General features: G+C 41.6%; 2 protein-coding genes across 4 annotated transcripts; both read right to left on the bottom strand.

The window, feature by feature from the left end:
- Positions 1-10,892: 10,892 nt before the first annotated feature.
- Urm1 (Ubiquitin-related modifier 1) lies at positions 10,893-14,409 on the bottom strand. Its single transcript, XM_022063370.2, has 5 exons — positions 14,263-14,409; positions 14,010-14,080; positions 12,729-12,810; positions 11,921-11,969; positions 10,893-11,423 (listed from the first exon to the last, which is right to left on the bottom strand). The coding sequence occupies exons 1-5, from the start codon at positions 14,298-14,300 to the stop codon at positions 11,355-11,357; spliced, it is 309 nt and encodes a 102-aa protein (XP_021919062.1). The 5' UTR covers positions 14,301-14,409; the 3' UTR covers positions 10,893-11,354.
- A 1,363-nt stretch (positions 14,410-15,772) lies between these two features.
- On the bottom strand, positions 15,773-19,967 carry bigmax (helix-loop-helix-leucine zipper transcription factor bigmax). Of its 3 annotated transcripts, none has more exons than XM_022063367.2 (6): positions 19,839-19,967; positions 19,304-19,501; positions 18,258-18,469; positions 17,863-18,030; positions 17,291-17,404; positions 15,773-16,670 (listed from the first exon to the last, which is right to left on the bottom strand). In XM_022063367.2, coding segments are annotated over exons 1-6 (768 nt in total). In that variant the 5' UTR covers positions 19,840-19,967; the 3' UTR covers positions 15,773-16,595. The 3 variants fall into 3 exon arrangements, with proteins under 3 accessions (XP_021919059.1, XP_021919061.1, XP_021919060.1); XM_022063369.2 differs by having other exon boundaries at positions 19,358-19,501; XM_022063368.2 differs by lacking the exon at positions 19,839-19,967 and adding an exon at positions 19,738-19,755.
- Positions 19,968-20,409: the final 442 nt, after the last annotated feature.

Below are 20,409 nucleotides of genomic sequence, written 5' to 3'. Positions count from 1 at the left end.
ACTTCTCAAGGCTTGGGACAAGTGACTTCTCAAGGCTTGAGACAAGTGACTTCTCAAGGCTTGGGACAAGTGACTTCTCAAGGCTTGGGACAAGTGACTTCTCAAGGCTTGGGACAAGTGACTTCTCAAGGCTTGGGACAAGTGACTTCTCAAGCCTTGGAACAAGTGACTTCTCAAGGCTTGGGACAAGTGACTTCTCAAGGCTTGGGACAAGTGACTTCTCAAGGCTTGGGACAAGTGTCTTCTCAAGGCTTGGGACAGGTGACTTCTCAAGGCTTGGGACAGGTGTCTTCTCAAGGCTTGGGACAGGTGTCTTTCACAAGGCTTGGGACAAGTGACTTCTCAAGGCTTGGGACAAGTGACTTCTCAAGGCTTGGGACAAGTGACTTCTCAAGGCTTGGGACAAGTGACTTCTCAAGGCTTGGGACAAGTGACTTCTCAAGGCTTGGGACAAGTGACTTCTCAAGACTTGGGACAAGTGACTTCTCAAGGCTTGGGACAAGTGACTTCTCAAGGCTTGGGACATGTGACTTCTCAAGGCTTGGGAAAAGTGACTTCTCAAGGCTTGGGACAAGTGACTTCTCAAGGCTTGGGACAAGTGACTTCTCAAGGCTTGGGACAAGTGACTTCTCAAGGCTTGGGACAAGTGACTTCTCAAGGCTTGGGACAGGTGACTTCTCAAGGCTTGGGTCACGTGACTTCTCAAGGCTTGGGACAGGTGTCTTCTCAAGGCTTGGGACAGGTGTCTTTCACAAGGCTTGGGACAAGTGACTTCTCAACGCTTGGGACAAGTGACTTCTCAAGGCTTGAGACAAGTGACTTCTCAAGGCTTGGGACAAGTGACTTCTCAAGGCTTGGGACAAGTGACTTCTCAAGGCTTGGGACAAGTGAATTCTCAAGTCTTGGGACAAGTGACTTCTCAAGGCTTGGGACAAGTGACTTCTCAAGGCTTGGGACAAGTGACTTCTCAAGCCTTGGAACAAATGACTTCTCAAGGCTTGGGACAAGTGACTTCTCAAGACTTGGGACAAGTGACTTCTCAAGGCTTGGGACAAGTGACTTCTCAAGGCTTGGGACAAGTGACTTCTCAAGGCTTGGGACAGGTGACTTCTCAAGGCTTGGGACAGGTGTCTTCTCAAGGCTTGGGACAAGTGACTTCTCAAGGCTCGGGACAAGTGACTTCTCAAGGCTTGGGACAAGTGACTTCTCAAGGCTTGGGACAAGTGATTTCTCAAAGCTTGGGACAAGTGACTTCTCAAGGTTTGGGACAGGTGACTTCTCAAGGCTTGGGACAGGTGTCTTCTCAAGGCTTGGGACAAGTGACTTCTCAAGGCTCGGGACAAGTGACTTCTCAAGGCTTGGGACAAGTGACTTCTCAAGACTTGGGACAAGTGACTTCTCAAGACTTGGGACAAGTGACTTTTACATCAGAAACAGTCCGAGAGAGTCCTGTTCCGCGACTCATGAGGTGGTGGAATTTTGAAAAATTTTAAATTTTTCGAAAAATCTAAAAACGCTGCAAACGCTCTGAAATGCGCACAAAACCAAAAATTTTCGGAAAATTCTAAATAAAATTAAAAGTTAAAATTTTTCAAAAATTCTTAGTTTTGTGCGCTTTTTGGGCGATTTCCCACGTTTTTCGATTTTTCGAAAATTTTCTGAAAAATTGAAATTTCTCAAAGGGGTACCCCTTTGAAAATTTTCAAAAATTGTCGAAATTTTAAAAAAATTAAAAATGGCTGCAAATGGCGTGAAACGCGAAGAAAACTAAAAATTTTCGAAGTTTTCGACAAAAATTTTGAATTCAGAATTTTTCAAAAAATTTTGGTTTTGTGCGCTTTTCAGACAATTTCCAGCATTTTTTTATTTTTCGAAAATTTTGAAAATTTTCTATTTTCTTCAAACGTCTCCTCAAGAGATGCATGCCAGTATCGGAAATGCCACATGCTGTCTCAGCCGGAGACATCCTCTATCTCACCCTGTTGCTTCTTGCCTCGTTGTTCCCACCAACCGGCCTACGCAGCTTGGGACAAGTGACTTCTCAAGGCTTGGGACAAGTGACTTGTCGAGGCTTGGGACAAGTGACTTCTCAATGCTTGGGACAAGTGACTTCTCAAGGCTTGGGACAAGTGACTTCTCAAGGCTTGGGACAGGTGACTTCTCAAGGCTTGGGACAGGTGTCTTCTCAAGGCTTGGGACAGGTGTCTTTCACAAGGCTTGGGACAAGTGACTTCTCGAGGCTTGGGAAAGGTGACTTCTCAAGGCTTGGGACAAGTGACTTGTCGAGGCTTGGGACAAGTGACTTCTCAATGCTTGGGACAAGTGACTTCTCAAGGCTTGGGACAAGTGACTTCTCAAGGCTTGGGACAAGTGACTTCTCAAGGCTTGGGACAGGTGACTTCTCAAGGCTTGGGACACGTGACTTCTCAAGGCTTGGGACAGGTGTCTTCTCAAGGCTTGGGACAGGTGTCTTTCACAAGGCTTGGGACAAGTGACTTCTCAAGGCTTGGGACAAGTGACTTCTCAAGGCTTGAGACAAGTGACTTCTCCAGGCTTGGGACAAGTGACTTCTCAAGGCTTGGGACAAGTGACTTCTCAAGGCTTGGGACAAGTGAATTCTCAAGGCTTGGGACAAGTGACTTCTCAAGGCTTGGGACAAGTGACTTCTCAAGGCTTGGGACAAGTGACTTCTCAAGCCTTGGAACAAGTGACTTCTCAAGGCTTGGGACAAGTGACTTCTCAAGACTTGGGACAAGTGACTTCTCAAGGCTTGGGACAAGTGACTTCTCAAGGCTTGGGACAAGTGACTTCTCAAGGCTTGGGACAGGTGACTTCTCAAGGCTTGGGACAGGTGTCTTCTCAAGGCTTGGGACAAGTGACTTCTCAAGGCTCGGGACAAGTGACTTCTCAAGGCTTGGGACAAGTGACTTCTCAAGGCTTGGGACAAGTGATTTCTCAAAGCTTGGGACAAGTGACTTCTCAAGGCTTGGGACAGGTGACTTCTCAAGGCTTGGGACAGGTGTCTTCTCAAGGCTTGGGACAAGTGACTTCTCAAGGCTCGGGACAAGTGACTTCTCAAGGCTTGGGACAAGTGACTTCTCAAGACTTGTGACAAGTGACTTCTCAAGACTTGGGACAAGTGACTTTTACATCAGAAACAGTCCGAGAGAGTCCTGTTCCGCGACTCATGAGGTGGTGGAATTTTGAAAAATTTGAAATTTTTCGAAAAATCTAAAAACGCTGCAAACGCTCTGAAATGCGCACAAAACCAAAAATTTTCGGAAAATTCTAAAGAAAATTAAAAGTTAAAATTTTTCAAAAATTCTTAGTTTTGTGCGTTTTTTGGGCGATTTCCCACGTTTTTCGATTTTTCGAAAATTTTCTGAATAATTGAAATTTCTCAAAAATTTTCAAAAATTGTCGAAATTTTAAAAAAATTAAAAATGGCTGCAAATGGCGTGAAACGCGAAGAAAACTAAAAATTTTCGAAATTTTCGACAAAAATTTTGAATTCAGAATTTTTCAAAAAATTTTGGTTTTGTGCGCTTTTCAGACAATTTCCAGCATTTTTTTATTTTTCGAAAATTTTGAAAATTTTCTATTTTCTTCAAACGTCTCAAGACATGCATGCCAGTATCGGTGAATGCCACATGCTGTCTCAGCCGGAGACATCCTCTATCTCACCCTGTTGCTTCTTGCCTCGTTGTTCCCACCAACCGGCCTACGCAGCTTGGGACAAGTGACTTCTCAAGGCTTGGGACAAGTGACTTGTCGAGGCTTGGGACAAGTGACTTCTCAATGCTTGGGACAAGTGAATTCTCAAGGCTTGGGACAAGTGACTTCTCAAGGCTTGGGACAGGTGACTTCTCAAGGCTTGGGACAGGTGTCTTCTCAAGGCTTGGGACAGGTGTCTTTCACAAGGCTTGGGACAAGTGACTTCTCAAGGCTTGGGAGAAGTGACTTCTCAACGCTTGAGACAAGTGACTTCTCAAGGCTTGGGACAAGTGACTTCTCAAGGCTTGGGACAAGTGACTTCTCAAGGCTTGGGACAAGTGACTTCTCAAGGCTTGGGACAAGTGACTTCTCAAGCCTTGGAACAAGTGACTTCTCAAGGCTTGGGACAAGTGACTTCTCAAGGCTTGGGACAAGTGACTTCTCAAGGCTTGGGACAAGTGACTTCTCAAGGCTTGGGACAGGTGACTTCTCAAGGCTTGGGACAGGTGTCTTCTCAAGGCTTGGGACAGGTGTATTTCACAAGGCTTGGGACAAGTGACTTCTCAAGGCTTGGGACAAGTGACTTCTCAAGGCTTGAGACAAGTGACTTCCCAAGGCTTGGGACAAGTGACTTCTCAAGGCTTGGGACAAGTGACTTCTCAAGGCTTGGGACAAGTGACTTCTCAAGGCTTGGGACAAGTGACTTCTCAAGGCTTGGGACAAGTGACTTCTCAAGGCTTGGGACAAGTGACTTCTCAAGGCTTGGGACAAGTGTCTTCTCAAGGCTTGGGACAGGTGACTTCTCAAGGCTTGGGACAGGTGTCTTCTCAAGGCTTGGGACAGGTGTCTTTCACAAGGCTTGGGACAAGTGACTTCTCAAGGCTTGGGACAAGTGACTTCTCAAGGCTTGGGACAAGTGACTTCTCAAGGCTTGGGACAAGTGACTTCTCAAGACTTGGGACAAGTGACTTCTCAAGGCTTGGGACAAGTGACTTCTCAAGGCTTGGGACAATTGACTTCTCAAGACTTGGGACAAGTGACTTCTCAAGACTTGGGACAAGTGACTTCTCAAGGCTTGGGACAAGTGACTTCTCAAGGCTTGGGACAAGTGACTTCTCAAGGCTTGGGACAAGTGACTTCTCAAGGCTTGGGACAAGTGACTTCTCAAGGCTTGGGACAAGTGACTTCTCAAGGCTTGGGACAGGTGACTTCTCAAGGCTTGGGTCACGTGACTTCTCAAGCCTTGGGACAGGTGTCTTCTCAAGGCTTGGGACAGGTGTCTTTCACAAGGCTTGGGACAAGTGACTTCTCAACGCTTGGGACAAGTGACTTCTCAAGGCTTGAGACAAGTGACTTCTCAAGGCTTGGGACAAGTGACTTCTCAAGGCTTGGGACAAGTGACTTCTCAAGGCTTGGGACAAGTGAATTCTCAAGTCTTGGGACAAGTGACTTCTCAAGGCTTGGGACAAGTGACTTCTCAAGGCTTGGGACAAGTGACTTCTCAAGCCTTGGAACAAATGACTTCTCAAGGCTTGGGACAAGTGACTTCTCAAGACTTGGGACAAGTGACTTCTCAAGGCTTGGGACAAGTGACTTCTCAAGGCTTGGGACAAGTGACTTCTCAAGGCTTGGGACAGGTGACTTCTCAAGGCTTGGGACAGGTGTCTTCTCAAGGCTTGGGACAAGTGACTTCTCAAGGCTCGGGACAAGTGACTTCTCAAGGCTTGGGACAAGTGACTTCTCAAGGCTTGGGACAAGTGATTTCTCAAAGCTTGGGACAAGTGACTTCTCAAGGTTTGGGACAGGTGACTTCTCAAGGCTTGGGACAGGTGTCTTCTCAAGGCTTGGGACAAGTGACTTCTCAAGGCTCGGGACAAGTGACTTCTCAAGGCTTGGGACAAGTGACTTCTCAAGACTTGGGACAAGTGACTTCTCAAGACTTGGGACAAGTGACTTTTACATCAGAAACAGTCCGAGAGAGTCCTGTTCCGCGACTCATGAGGTGGTGGAATTTTGAAAAATTTTAAATTTTTCGAAAAATCTAAAAACGCTGCAAACGCTCTGAAATGCGCACAAAACCAAAAATTTTCGGAAAATTCTAAAGAAAATTAAAAGTTAAAATTTTTCAAAAATTCTTAGTTTTGTGCGCTTTTTGGGCGATTTCCCACGTTTTTCGATTTTTCGAAAATTTTCTGAAAAATTGAAATTTCTCAAAAATTGTCGAAATTTTAAAAAATTAAAAATGGCTGCAAATGGCGTGAAACGCGAAGAACACTAAATTTTTCGAAATTTTCGACAAAAATTTTGAATTCAGAATTTTTCAAAAAATTTAGGTTTTGTGCGCTTTTCAGACAATTTCCAGCATTTTTTTATTTTTCGAAAATTTTGAAAATTTTCTATTTTCTTCAAACGTCTCAAGAGATGCATGCCAGTCTCGATGAATGCCACATGCTGTCTCTGCCGGAGACAGCCTCTATCTCACCCTGTTGCTTCTTGCCTCGTTGTTCCCACCAACTGGCCTACGCAGCTAGGGGACAAGTGACTTCTCAAGGCTTGGGACAGGTGACTTCTCAAGGCTTGGGACAGGTGTCTTCTCAAGGCTTGGGACAAGTGACTTCTCGAGGCTTGGGACAAGTGACTTCTCAATGCTTGGGACAAGTGACTTGTCAAGACTTGGGACGAGTGACTTCTCAAGCCTTGGGACGAGTGACGTTTCACGACTTGGGACATGCGACTTCTCACGACTTGGTTTTATGCGCTTTTCACACAATTTCCTGCATTTTATGATTTTTCGAAGATTTTGAAAATTTTCAACTTTTTTCAAACCTCTCCTTTTGAGATGCATGCCAGCCTCGGTGAATGCGTCACACATTCTCTGCCGTACTCCGCCTCTGTCTCACCGGGTTGCTTTCTGCTTCGGAGTCTACAGCCACCGGCCTCTGCAGAACTCGGTGTGTGAAGGACCGTGCCTCTGCCCGCATCGGTATCTGGCATACGTGGTGTCTGTTGCAACTAAGCTTTTCAGAGACAGCACTTCAAGAGACCGTGTGAGGCAAAGACCACGTCGTCAGAGACACAGTACATCTGATACAGTCCGACAGCGACCGGTTGTGCAAGGCATGAGGTGGGGAGAATTTTGTCCCAAGTCGCGAAAAGTCGCAAGTCACGTGTCTGCCCGTCTCGGTCTCTGCCTTACGTGGTGTCTGCCGCAACTGGGATTTCAGAGACGGCACGTCAAGGACGGTGTGAGGCACAGACCGCGTTCGTCAGAGACAGTACATCAGAAACAGTCCGACTGAGACCAGGTCTGCAAGGTATCAGGTGGGGGGAATTTTGAAAAATTTCAAAAAGTTTCCTACCTGATTCGTGAGAAAACCAGTCACTGGCACACTCTCGGTCGCTGACAGAAACGGTCTTTGTCGGACTCCATCGCTTTAACACCCAGTCGCCCCTAGACACTCTCTGCTTTGACCGGTCTCTAGGACTCGGTGTCTGCAACACAATCTCAGGTAGACTCGTTCTCTGCTTCCCAAGGCCTCTGCCTCTCTCCTTCTCTGCTGGACCGCTTCTGCAACACCGAGTCTAGCATAGAAACTGTCTCTACTGCAACAGGTCTCTGAGTCTCCCCTAGACACTCTCTGCTTCGACCAGTCTCTGTAGGACTTGGTCTCTGCAAGATGGAGTCTCTGGTAGACTCGTTCTCTGCTTCCCAAGGCTTCTGCCTCTCTCCTTCTCTGCTGGACTGTCTCTGCAGCACCGAGTTTAGCATAGACACTGCCTCTGCTTCGAGAGGTCTCTGTAGGACTCAGTCTCTCCAGCACAGAGCCTATGGTAGAGTCGGTCTCGTTCCCTCTTTCTCTGCCGGACTGGTTCTAAGCTTCACCCTGTGTCTAATGAAACAGGTCCTTTTGGAGAAGCGTCTTCGCTGACCGAGAAATACAGAGACGGTATCCTGCAGAGACCGTGTCAGGAAAATTTCAATTTTTTTTAGTTACTTTCGCTTTTCATGCCATTTGCAACCATTTATAGTTTTTTTAAAAATTCAAAATTTTCTAAAAATTAAAAAATTCAAATCTAAAAGTTCTTGACGATTTTGATGATTCATTTGTATAAAAAATTTCTTGGATACTATCCATCGTCTAGTAAATAAAATATAAAACGTAAAACGACGTTTCGGAGATGGGGCTCTATTGGGCCCAATAGACATGGAACCTTTTGTTAAAAATTCGGAACATTTCATACAGCTATTGAAGGATGTCCATCTTCAAAGTGGAGATATACTGGTTAGTTTCGATGTAGTCAGCCTATTTACCAACGTACCAGTGGAAGAGGCCCTGTGTGTCATCAAAGAAAAACTTGGTAAGGAATCTACCTTATCGCACCGGACATCTTTACAGGTCGATGACTTGGTAGAAATGTTGGAGATTTGTTTGACCACTACCTACTTTCAATTTGAAGGAAAATTCTATCAGGAAAAGGAGGGAATGGCGATGGGGAATTCGTTGTCTCCAGTCGTTAGTAATATTTATATGGAGTATTTTGAAACTTTGGCTTTAGACACATCTGACCACAAACCAGCCACTTGGTTGAGATATGTGGATGATACATTTGTGGTCTGGTCGCATGGTCCGGCGAGATTACAGGAATTCTTTCACCATCTCAACAGTCTCAGTCCATCTATACAATTTACCATGGAGGTGGAAAACAATGGTACTCTTCCATTCCTGGATGTTTTAGTCGTGAAGAATGGTTTTAGTTTACTTATGGATGTTTATAGGAAACCCACACATACTGGTCGATATTTAAATTTCAAATCTAATCACCCACTCCACGTAAAAAGGGGTGTGGTTCTCAGTCTGGTTAATAGAGCAAAGATCATATGTCAAGAGAAGAACAATTTTAACAGAGAAATTAAGATCATCAAACAGGATTTGTCTCTGAACGGGTATCCTCGCCAGTTAATCGATTCGATTATTAAGTCTGGGGAAAAAACATCCGGCCTTCTCCTGACAGAACACCTCTGGGTTCGGCGGTTATCCCATATGTCAGAGGCGTTTCAGAAACATTTAGAAGAATTGGGAACCGTTACAATATCAGGACGATTTTTAAAACCAGTCACACTCTTCGTGGTTTATTGATGTCCATGAGACTCAGAACAGTCGAGAGACAGACTAGGCAGTGTGTGTACGGGATCCCTTGTGATTGCGGTAGATGGTATATCGGCGAAACTAGCAGACCTCTGGTGGTACGCATAAAGGAACATAAATATAACTTCAGACGGGGCCTGCTGGAGAAATCTAGATTGGCCCAACATGCGTATGAAGAAGATCATCATGTCTGTTGGGATGGAGCCAGGGTGTTACTAACAGAACCTAATACTGTCTGGAGGAAATACAAGGAGGCGGCACACATGGCACTACTCGCCAATCCTATCAGCCAGCCTAGTTTGGATTTATCTCGCATGTGGATTCCGGTCATCTCTGAAGAAGTCCAAGTTGTGCACCGAGTTTCAAATTAATGGTCATATGTATTTATTCCCACTTTTTGTGTGTCTTTGTTTTTATTTGGCTTTTTCATGTTTAACGAATTATGTTTCTACTATTTCTATTTTATTTTCTTACGTCCCATGAATGGATGTTCTTGTATTCTGGGACTTTCACTTTTTTACTTTGTCTGGAGATAGGGATTAGCTCTATCTATTGGGCCCAACTGAGTAAAACCTGAAGACGGAGATAGAGCCCCATCTCCGAAACGTCGTTTTACGTTTTCTATTTTAATTACTAGATGATGCATAATATCCTAGAAAATTTTTATTCAATTGCTGGAAATTGTCTAAAAAGCGCACAAAACCAAAAATTTCAGAAATCATCCAAAAAAATTCAAGTTGAAATGTTCCAATTTTTTAGGTTTGTGTGCCTTTTAGACACTTTCCATCATTTTCTGATTCATCAAAAATTTTTAATAAATTTTGAAGTGCTTATAAGTGACGTGAAGAACGAAAACAACTGAAAAATTGAAATTTTCTAAAAAAAATTGAGATAGGAACTTTTGAAAAAAACCAAAATTTTTCGAAATATTTGAAAAAAAATTTAACTTGAAATTCTTTAGTTTTGTGCACCTTCTGGACAATTTACAGCATTTTTTGATTCAAACGTTTGAAAAAAATTTCAAATTTTTCCCCACCCGTTACATGTCTGATCCAGTCTCTGCCGTACTGTCTCTGACGGAACGTATTATACGAAATATTTTCGAATTTCAAAAATTTAAGCTGAAATTTTTCAAATATTTTGGTGTTGTGCCCGTTTTGAACAATTCCCAGAATTTTTGGATTTTTCGAAAATATTTAGAATTTTTTCAAAACTCCCATCCATTCATTTCCGTACAATGTCTTTGCTGGACCCGTTCTCTGAGGGAACCGGTCTCTCCCGGCACGAGTCTCTGCTGGACCCCATCTGTGCCGGTCCTGATGTCTGGAGGAATGACTTAAGTTTTGAAAATTTTTCAAAAATTTAAAAATAGGTCATAAATGTCATAAAAAGGTATTAATCGAACACTTTTTTAAAATTTGGAGAAAAAAAATTGAAGTTAAATTTTTTAAAAAAATCTTTGGTTTTGTGCGCTTTTTGAACAATTTGTAACATTTTATATATTTTTGTAAATTTTGAAATTTTCAATCTTTTAAATATCCTGTCTCTACCACATCCGCTATCTGAAGGACCCGGTGTCTGCCAGACCCAGTCCCTGCCAGACCGGATCTGCTGTAATGATCTTCAAATTTCAAAATTTTCTAGATGTTTCAAAAATCGTCACACGGGTCAGGATCTGAATCGCCTATGAAGACATACCTTTAATGTATGAATGAGTTTTGTCTACCCATTACACAAGTCATGTATGGACCAGTCCAGACAGCCGTTAGTACCAAATACAGTAGGCATGTGTGGAGGCACGTATATAACCTGCACAGCCCAGCCATCATACGAACGATGCATGGCATAGGAACAGACGCCTGTGACAACAAAAAGTTCTTTATTAATGAAACATCTCACAAAAACTGTTCAAAGCATCACTGTATGTGCTGTGAGGTGTGTTGTCATGTATCTGACAAATTAGGGTCTTTTCCCTCGATTTCTGTGGGTAATCTGCATGCATTTTCATGCTGTAAGTAACAAACACGAACATTACTCTGTTACGTAGTCCTGTAGTGCTAGTTTAATCTTTATGCCCCTATGTTTACATTGGAAGAAATGCAACAGCTTACATTACGGATATTTAAGGTGACGTCGAACCATTAAGATTTGACCCTAAGTGCAAGATATCATGAAGTTACCGTACCTTGCCATTTTAGACTGTGCCTTTTTTTGTCATGAATAAATAATTAATCCTTAAGGAGAGTGTTTATTTAGATTGTTGGGTGACAATGGCAATGATGGCCAAGACAGGAAACCTACAGTTTAGTAGGGTGGGTGCCTGGTACATCCTTCATTCGCTTTCAACATTTCTTGCAAAAGTGCTTATGTACAAGTCAATCTTTCAGATAAGATGCACATATCTGTGAGTCGCACAAACGTGATGGATGCTGCAGTGGTGGTAACGGCACAAAACAATCACTTGACACCTTCATTTAGAAGGAACACCAGTATCTAGCCTCCGTGCAGAGTGGAGATGAACACAATATTGTCATTTTCCTTTAGCTGACAGTTCAAGTGACCCTATAAAAGAAAACACAAAATAAATCCAGCTGTACCAACACAGTCTAAACATGCTACAAACTGTAAGAATAACACGTTCAATAAAGCTTCCTTCACTGAAAGGAAAATCATTTAAACATTATACAGATTACATTAGGAGCCACGGTGGTCTAGCGATTAGAACGCTGGCCTTGTAATCCTGGGGTCTCGGGTTCGATTCCCAGCGGTGCCCGAATTTATAACTTGAGTTGGGCAAGGCCGTGGTCTAGGCATCACGGAGTTTTCCTCCGGGGGCTTCCCCGGTTTCTCCGTGGCATCCCATTCACACACAGAAGAAGGCAATGGCAAACCACTTCTGGATCATCTGCCAAGAACGTATATGAACAGGTCCCAGTCTGAGAAAAGGAGGGAAGGATCCTGTTCATATGGACGTGTCGTCAGACAGAACACTAAATAAAAATACAGATTACATTAGTGGAATTGCCATTTTGCTAGAGGTTAGAAGAGTTAGTACTTACTAGAAGTTCCCAATCCACATTATTCACCAGCACCAAGATTCCTGGCCTCCTGCAAACAGAAAAATACTTCAACATAAAAGAATATCAACAAATACAGAAATCAAGGAGAAATTCCTTACCTTTACAGGTCACAATATTATAACAAAAGTAAATCAAAGTATTCCCCTGATACTGCCATTAAACCATCTTCAAGGTAGATATTAACAGAACTGTCATGCAGCTGAGCTGTTCAAAGGATGTATCTTCCTTCATTTCCAGGTAAAAAAAATAGGGGGCAAAGACATTGTACTGGAACCTGTATATGCCAAATCTGTGCTCCATCCTTTGAAACGGCGATTTTTAAGACTTTCAAGACGATGGATAAAGTAAAAAGAAAAGTAATAACATTTAAGTCAGCCAATTTCTACGTTCATGAGACATAAAACATTCTGTAAGATTTGAGGTTTTCACAGTGGTGAGTATGAAGATTTCCGTCTTCTGGGTTGTTGCGCTGTGTAGTCTGGTCGACGTTAACCAACGTTTCAGAGGTCATACTGCCTCCGTCATCAGGGCGATGAATATCGACCAGACTACACAGTGCAACAACCCAGAAGACAGAAATCTTCATACTCTGATGACGGAGGCAGTATGACCTCTGAAACGTTGGTAAACATCGACCAGACTACACAACGCAACAACCCAGAAGACAGAAATCTTCATCGCCCTGATGACGGAGGCAGTATGACCTCTGAAACGTTGGTTAACATCGACCAGACTACACAGCGCAACAACCCAGAAGACGGAAATCTTCATAAAACATTCTACTTACACAGAATCACCTTGAAGGAAGAGTTCTGGACATTCCTTCAGTAAATTAACTTTAATCCATGCAAGTAATGTCTTTATTGTCCCTGAAAAAACAAAAAGAAACAAACATATTCAAACAAATTATTTGTAACACATAATGCCATTACTGGAGCTAGTTGTGATTACTATCAAGTTAACATAAATCTGCCTGATACCCTAGCACAACAGTTCCTACCTTGCGGACTACTGCACAATAACAATGATGTCATTCCATGTGCAGCACCGACATAGAATTAACTCCACTCTAACAAATCTACTGAATCAAATGACAACACAGTACAGAAATAATGATTCTTCCTGCATTAGTCCAGTTTTCATTATTTTCTATTATGTCTTAAAATTGAATATATGCATGCATGTTTATTAGGCAGTCTACAAAGTTTCTTTCTAACTGCTGAAACATTAGATAACTATCAGCATTCAAGTGAAGCTACACATAGAACTCCAGCCATGAATTTCTCCTTTCAAGTAAAATTTCAGATTCTATTGAATATTAACACCTTAGTAAAGTAAAGCGTCCCACTATACGCCATGTAGGCACATTGGGGGAGTGGAGGTATAGCTCCTACTCTTTCTTGACCTCTGCACTAGATGGGGGTGTGTGGTCAGCAGCACGCCCCTGCCAGCTTTACCCCCGGGAAAGGACCCCGGTACCCATTGTAGAGGAGGCTGGGTGGGGAGCCAGTCCGGACACAGAGGCCAGAGGAAAAGTTACAGTGGAACCACGGTTCTGGAGAATGACGTAAATACGTCTCTGTATTTAAATTATATTTACGTCTCTGTAATGTAATGTAATGTTATCTTCAATGACATCCGTCTTGTTACGAAAGCGGATTGTTGATGGCAGTAATGTAACACAACAATGCCGAGTAAACAGATGACGTTTCCTAGGTAACATAACAATGCACGCAAGCTGACCATTGTTGTCGGTTCATATTTACACATTGTTGTCGATTTGTTGATACGGATCTTACACATTACCGACGACAATGGTCCATATTTACAAATTGTTGATATTTCCTAGGTAACCATGTTACACATTTTCCGTAACACTTTTTTGCGGAATGACCCTTCAATATAGACGTATTTACGTCAAAAATCATCTGCCCCCGTCGGGGATCGAACACCGGTCGTCCAGCCTAGCTAGTCACTATAATGACTGAGCTGTTAAAAGAAACCAATTTATAAAGTCGACCCTAACCTAAAATTCACAAACACACGATAAAAACTATTTAGAACTTACATGGTTCTTCCAAAGCCGGAAGGATAACATCATGCTTCTTAACTCTATTAAACAGTAATTCCGCTCCTCCGCTATAAAGAAATATACAACCAACCAATATAATTCTTCAATAATATTATTTTTGAAAAGGTAGTATTATGATTACATTAAATATAAACCATACTTCCACAAAACTAAATCAAATTTGAACAAAATTACATCTATTCTATTCTTTATATGACGCCAATAAAATTATGTATAAGCAATAACTTACCCAAACTCTAAAATAACATGTAATGACTGGGAAGACATCTTCAAACACAGACAATACCAACCATAGAAATTAACCTCTCAACTGTTCATATTCGGTGCCCAAAACACACAGATTACCAACAAAATGGGGATAGGATTGCCATCTACCGTTATACGTGTGAAACACAACAAAACCACCATCGATAGCCTTTCCATTTATTCACGAAATAAATGACATTTGCCAAACACACAATTCATTTGCTTTTCCAACGGTAACTCAGCGGAGATAGCTTTAATTTATGCTACAGTTTTGTTTTTATACGTCTAAAAATGATAACATTTTCCAACACATTCTAAATGTTAAGTTATTAAAATCACTATAATTAACAATTAATTCTAAGACATTGTCCAATGGGTTGGGGCACCTCACAGTCTGGCAGAAGTTTACCAGCGTTTTAGACGTCTTTGCTGCTTCCACTGCCATAGCCCTGATGCTCTTTTAGACATAGAATGGCAGTGGAGAGGATGGGTCACTTCATTATGGTTAATGAATAATAAATTCTTTCCATTTGATTCGATTATAAATTTTGTAACTGTAAAATAATTACATGAAAAAACTGTCATTCCACATGCCTAACTACAGTCTATAAGCAAAAGACAGACAACAGACACACACAAAGGGCACTTTGTAATTTATACCAATCTGTTATGGCAAAAATTCTTATTTTACAACCTCCTACATAAATATAATATGTGCAATTAAAATTTGCTTAGGTGTGCCTCATGGTTGACAGATCAATGTTACATCTACACCACTGTATGTTCCAAAGATGGTACAGCTTCCGGCACAAATGCCGACCCTCTGAAAACAATTACAACAATGCATTGCACTTCCAGATTCTAGTATAAACTTCTTCAGCAACATTCAAATTGTAGTGCACTTTTCATAAAGATACATGCTACTGAGATATACCATGGCTCTGTTATATCCATCTATCATATTATTTTAACTAATTATACATTAATTTCATTCTCTCATTTTTTCCATAAATGTTTCTCTTCTGAAACCTGAAAGCTGCTCTGCATTACAGAAAATTTAATATTAATTATAGCTTTCAGTGCCAGTCCCAAAGACTACATGGCCCTGAAAATGCCAAAGAGCTAATTATTATGAATGTCCAAGTAACACTGTCAATGTCATCAAATGTTATCATCACCTCTAACAAAAGAGAACAGTTGAATTTAAAATGTAGAATGGCAGATGCAGAGACGAACATAAGAGTGGGAAGGTGATACAAATGGAACACATATTTCCCTGACATTTTGTTTCCCATTTTCTGTACCTACATTACCTTAATATTTCATATCATCCTTCATCCTCCCACCCTCCATTCTAATATCCCTTTTGTACTATTATAAAAGTTTTCTAATAGTAGGAGCACTTTTAAAATGGATGGATATATATTTTTTTTTACCTATATTCTATTCAATTTCACTGCACCAAAATATATTTTTATATCTTACATAAGATCTATACTTTGTCATACAATAATTTATTTTGAAAATGGGAAATCTTTTAACTTTACATAAAGTAATATGATACAAGGAAAAATTAAATGTTTCAGACAAGCGACCCTCAATGCCAATTTCAAAAGGACATACACAAAGAATTCACCACAACTGACAATGACACTTTTACTGTTCATTTACCATCCATCTAAATCAGGGGTCGTCAACCTGGTCCCTACCGCCCACTAGTGGGCGATTCAAGCTTTCATGGTGGGCGGTGGGGGTTTTTGTCCATTGTTACAAATTTTGTTCTTCCTCCATATATCGAAAACATTGCTAACAACTTCGCGAATTTGACTTTTTAAAACATGCTTTTGCAATTTACTTTTGAATTCCATCTCTAAACTTTGAATATAGATAATAATTCACCGGACACTTCTTGAAGTATACTTGTGGACGAGGGAGCAACGAATGAGCTCCGTAGCCAAAGGCATGAGTTTAGTACGCATAACAAGAGCAGGGCTTACCACAGGCCATCACTCAGTCTTCGAGCTGTACCTCTTTCATGGCGGTGTGCAGTACGTGCGGCACCGGTGGGCGGTAAGGAAATTTTACCATCAACAAAGACACAAAAGTGGGCGGTAGGTATAAAAGGTTGACGACCCCTGATCTAAATGAATGTTAATGAAGACAATGACAGGCTGTATCAAATAAGCAATTTCCAAAACCAGGTAAAAAGAATGAGCATATGCCGGAACCATATTCAACAATCTCTTATTACGCGAGTCTCTTAAAATGAGTATAGCCAACAAAACAAAGGAACATAATGCCGTGTGTATGTACGAGTTATCCTCGCGAGTTGCCCTGCATCACTTGTGAATTCAACTGGCGAAGAACAGAGACAACCACCTGGTGAAGCGCCTAAAACAAGAGAAGCAGGGACCATGATGAGACACCGTCAGGCAACTCTATAGATCCACTCCAGCCAAGGCAAGTCACATCCTATTTATTTCCTACTTTTAAATTCAGACTCTTCTCAGTAACCGACACTGGGGGAGATGGGTGAGTCATGTGGTGCGCATGGATGGGGCAAGATGCGTTCACCGGGTATTGGTCGTGAGGTGTGAGGCGAAGAGACTGCTGGAGAGACATAGATGGGAGGATAATCACGGGCGAGATCTATTGGAGATAGGAGTTGAAGGAGACTGGAATTTGTTGCCCCAGGACAGGGACTGGTGGAGGGCTTTGGTTAATCCAGTGATGAACCTTCAGGTTCCATAAGCGATCTACTTAGTTATTCTGGGAATGTAAAATGATATTATTAATGGTAAGCATCTGAAAATAGAAGAATTGTTAATAAATTAGAAGACAGAGCACATCTCAACATGTCATTTTCAATATTTATTTTGCCTGTATTAAAATTCCTCTACATAACATTCAAAATCCAGAAAAACCATAAAACCTGAAAAGCAACATAAACAGTGACAGTGCCGTAACTATGATCAACTATGCGCTGATAAGGAAGCAGTCAACTTTCATACCTGTGGTTTGCAGTGTTCCTCCAGCCAGCTGATAACGCCACCTGACAGCTCTCCGAAGTTAGCAACAGGGATGTTGCTGAAAGTGAGGAACAGTTGGTCCATTATTGCTCGAAACTGCAAACAGAGAACAAAATTGTTTGAGAAGAATCTTTCATCTTACCATGTTATCTAGGACCACCCCCCCCCCCACCCTCCCAGGGATAAGTTGGTGAAGCACGAAGCTGACCACTAACTTTTTGTCTACTGGCGAGGTTTTATAATGTACGGAACTGTGCTTCCACTCCCCCCCCCCCCCCCCCCCAAATCTTTATAGTACAATGCTAACAACAAAGCAACTATAGTCCACGACTGTAATCTTGAGACTTGCAAGGAATGCAGGAAGTCCGTAGCGTTAAAGGCAGATGCTATCTTTCCTCCTTCCTCCTTCACCCCGCAAGTCTCTAGATTACAGTCGCGGACTGTACATATGATTGTTTGATTTGCAAAGTTTATGGTGTTGTAAGTTATGCGACATAAGCATTATTATAAATATGTCAAACTCCTGCATTCAGGCTGGCGTAGGTGCGACTCACCACCTGAAACTTGGTTTCATCCGACACTCTCATATCAGCCTGACCAGGTTGGTTCTGATGCGCCTTTACTATCTGCTCGTAGTTGGCCTGCATAATGCGCAATGCCACCACCTCCTTGCGCAGAGCATTGCGTTCTTCCTCCTGCTTCTTCTTCTGTTGCACGAGAAACTGAAACACACAACTCCCGTTGCAGACGACCACATTAAAGTGTAATACTGATATTTCCCACATAATGGTTGCATCTGTCGACTGGCACGTTTCATCTTTCAGCTCGCATCATTTGACACAGCAACTGACACGTCGTACTAAAAGTAACTTCTTTGCTCTGATTCAAGTTAAATGCCGAGTCTGATGATTCAGAATGTGATATCACACATTTTGTAGTCAATACCAACCTGAATGTAATCGATTGACTTCTGCAGAACAGTGGCTTTGCTGAGTTTGTATCCAGAACTGTCTGTCTGCTGACAGGTCGGGACGAGGTCCTGCAATGAGTCATATCCCTTCTTTATGGCATCACGACGCTTCTGCTCAGCCTGGGTGTGAGCCTCACGACGCCGTTCCTTGTAGCTGATTGTCGAGTTCTTGTTGTCACTGTCCTCATCATCTACGAAAACAATTCCACAATAATTATTTTCAGAAAACTCCACAATAATAAAAATGAATCCCAATTGTACCTCAATCCCTCGTGGTAAATATCAGGATTTTAAATTTAATTCACTTTTAAAAAAGACTTTTATAAAAACACACAAACAAAAGAAGATAATGCTAATGAATTTTAATAACTATGCAAAATGATGAAAAATGGTGCAGTGTACCACTAGTAAAATACAATTTGTTGACTAAAGATAAGAATCTTTTATATATGTAATCACATCCTTATGTAACAAAACTCACTCAACATCCTTTTGTGATAATGGCACAAACTGTGAAGTGAGACAAAGCACAGTCCAAATTATTTTGAGTGAAGTACTGGTATGATATTTTAACAGGGGTCTCTACCCCTTCTGACACACTCTCAAAGTTCTGTGTGCATTATCTTTTCCCTGCATTGTTCTTAACATGTGGCTGCACTAACATAAGTATGTCTCTATATAGCCATTATCTAAGGTATGGGACAGCAACCTGTGCCTGCTGGTTTGTGGGGGCTGCATACATATTTATAATAGTGTATCACCCTGCATAAAAATTAGTTACAGTCTGAATAAAAAATTTAGTTGTAAGGAAGTGATAAAAATTACAAGTAAAGCAATTCATTAAAGAAAATTACTGAGTAATATTTGAACTGCTGTGCAATAGTGTCATAAATTTTGCCATTTATAATCCAGCCCTCAAGCTGATAACAAAGTGGTCCCAGGTTCAACAAGGTTGAGAATGCCTACTCCAAGCAAACCAATCATGATCATGCACCATTCCACAAGTCTGATGACAGATGAATTACCATGACCACTGCTGCTACTCATGTTCCCGGTGGCCACACCTCCTTGGCCCTCACCTGTGTTGTGGGCAGATGATGACAGTGTGTGAAGGGATCCAGTACTGCTGCTACGTGAAAATGGATAATGATCTCGATCTATTGGACTTGATGGTTCCACCTTCATGTTTTCGACACTGTCTATCATTCCACGTGGCAGTGACACTGAAAAAGAAACCACGGTTTAATAACCTATTATAAACAGTGAAGACTGCAACTGCGGTTATGAGACAATACACATGCTTCAACTGCGGTTATGAGCCAACACAACTGACAAAATTGCTTAATGAAATAACAATATTACTAGCAGGCATAAAAATCAATACAGATATAATACAATTCTTTTATAACAAAAACAGTACTATAATGATAAAAAGTTTATCTCATAACAAAGTGGTTACATGAATGTAAAACTTTTTAGTAGCAAGCACAATATTTTATAACACTCCATGTACTTTAACGAACAGCACTGACACTTTTATATTACAATGCAATACTTAACTGTTTTATACAAAAATTTCGTCCTACAAAAACGCTATAAAAGTTATTGCGTACGACCACGTCGTACCTACACCGGATTATCACAGCGCTCACTTTTGATCGGTAGCCTATCGTTATGCCATCTATCATTGAGCAAGTGTTAAGGCAACGATGAGAGGAGACAATAGCCAAAGTTCAGTCGGTAATAAACGCAACCTGCTCTTCAACATTTATTACCTTAAGAGCCCCCTTCATGCCCCACCGCCCAAATCACAACCAGGGTACGCGACCTGCGCTTGTATCAATTACATATTTTGAAACCCTGGCATTGCAGAGGAAATTGACTGTACATTAGTCATACTACGTTATTCATATTTGTTTATAAACAAATAATCAATTTCTACTCTTGAAATGTTCTACATCCTTGGCTTAGGCCTATGATGGATCTATGGGAATGCAAAACAAGTTCTATCCTATTCGTACTACATCGTTCAGGTAATATGAAGTGTCATTTTACTGACATCCACATGACTTAGAAACTTCCTCAGTAACACAAGACTTCCTTCCGGGGTGCATAAATATTTTTACAAAGT

The sequence above is a fragment of the Zootermopsis nevadensis genome, unplaced genomic scaffold (genome assembly GCF_977971745.1).
Source record: "Zootermopsis nevadensis isolate Lab colony 2312 unplaced genomic scaffold, Znev_1.0 Znev_ptg000010l, whole genome shotgun sequence".
In the NCBI taxonomy this organism is placed as follows: domain Eukaryota; kingdom Metazoa; phylum Arthropoda; class Insecta; order Blattodea; family Termopsidae; genus Zootermopsis; species Zootermopsis nevadensis.
This window is presented reverse-complemented; position numbering and strand designations above follow the sequence as displayed.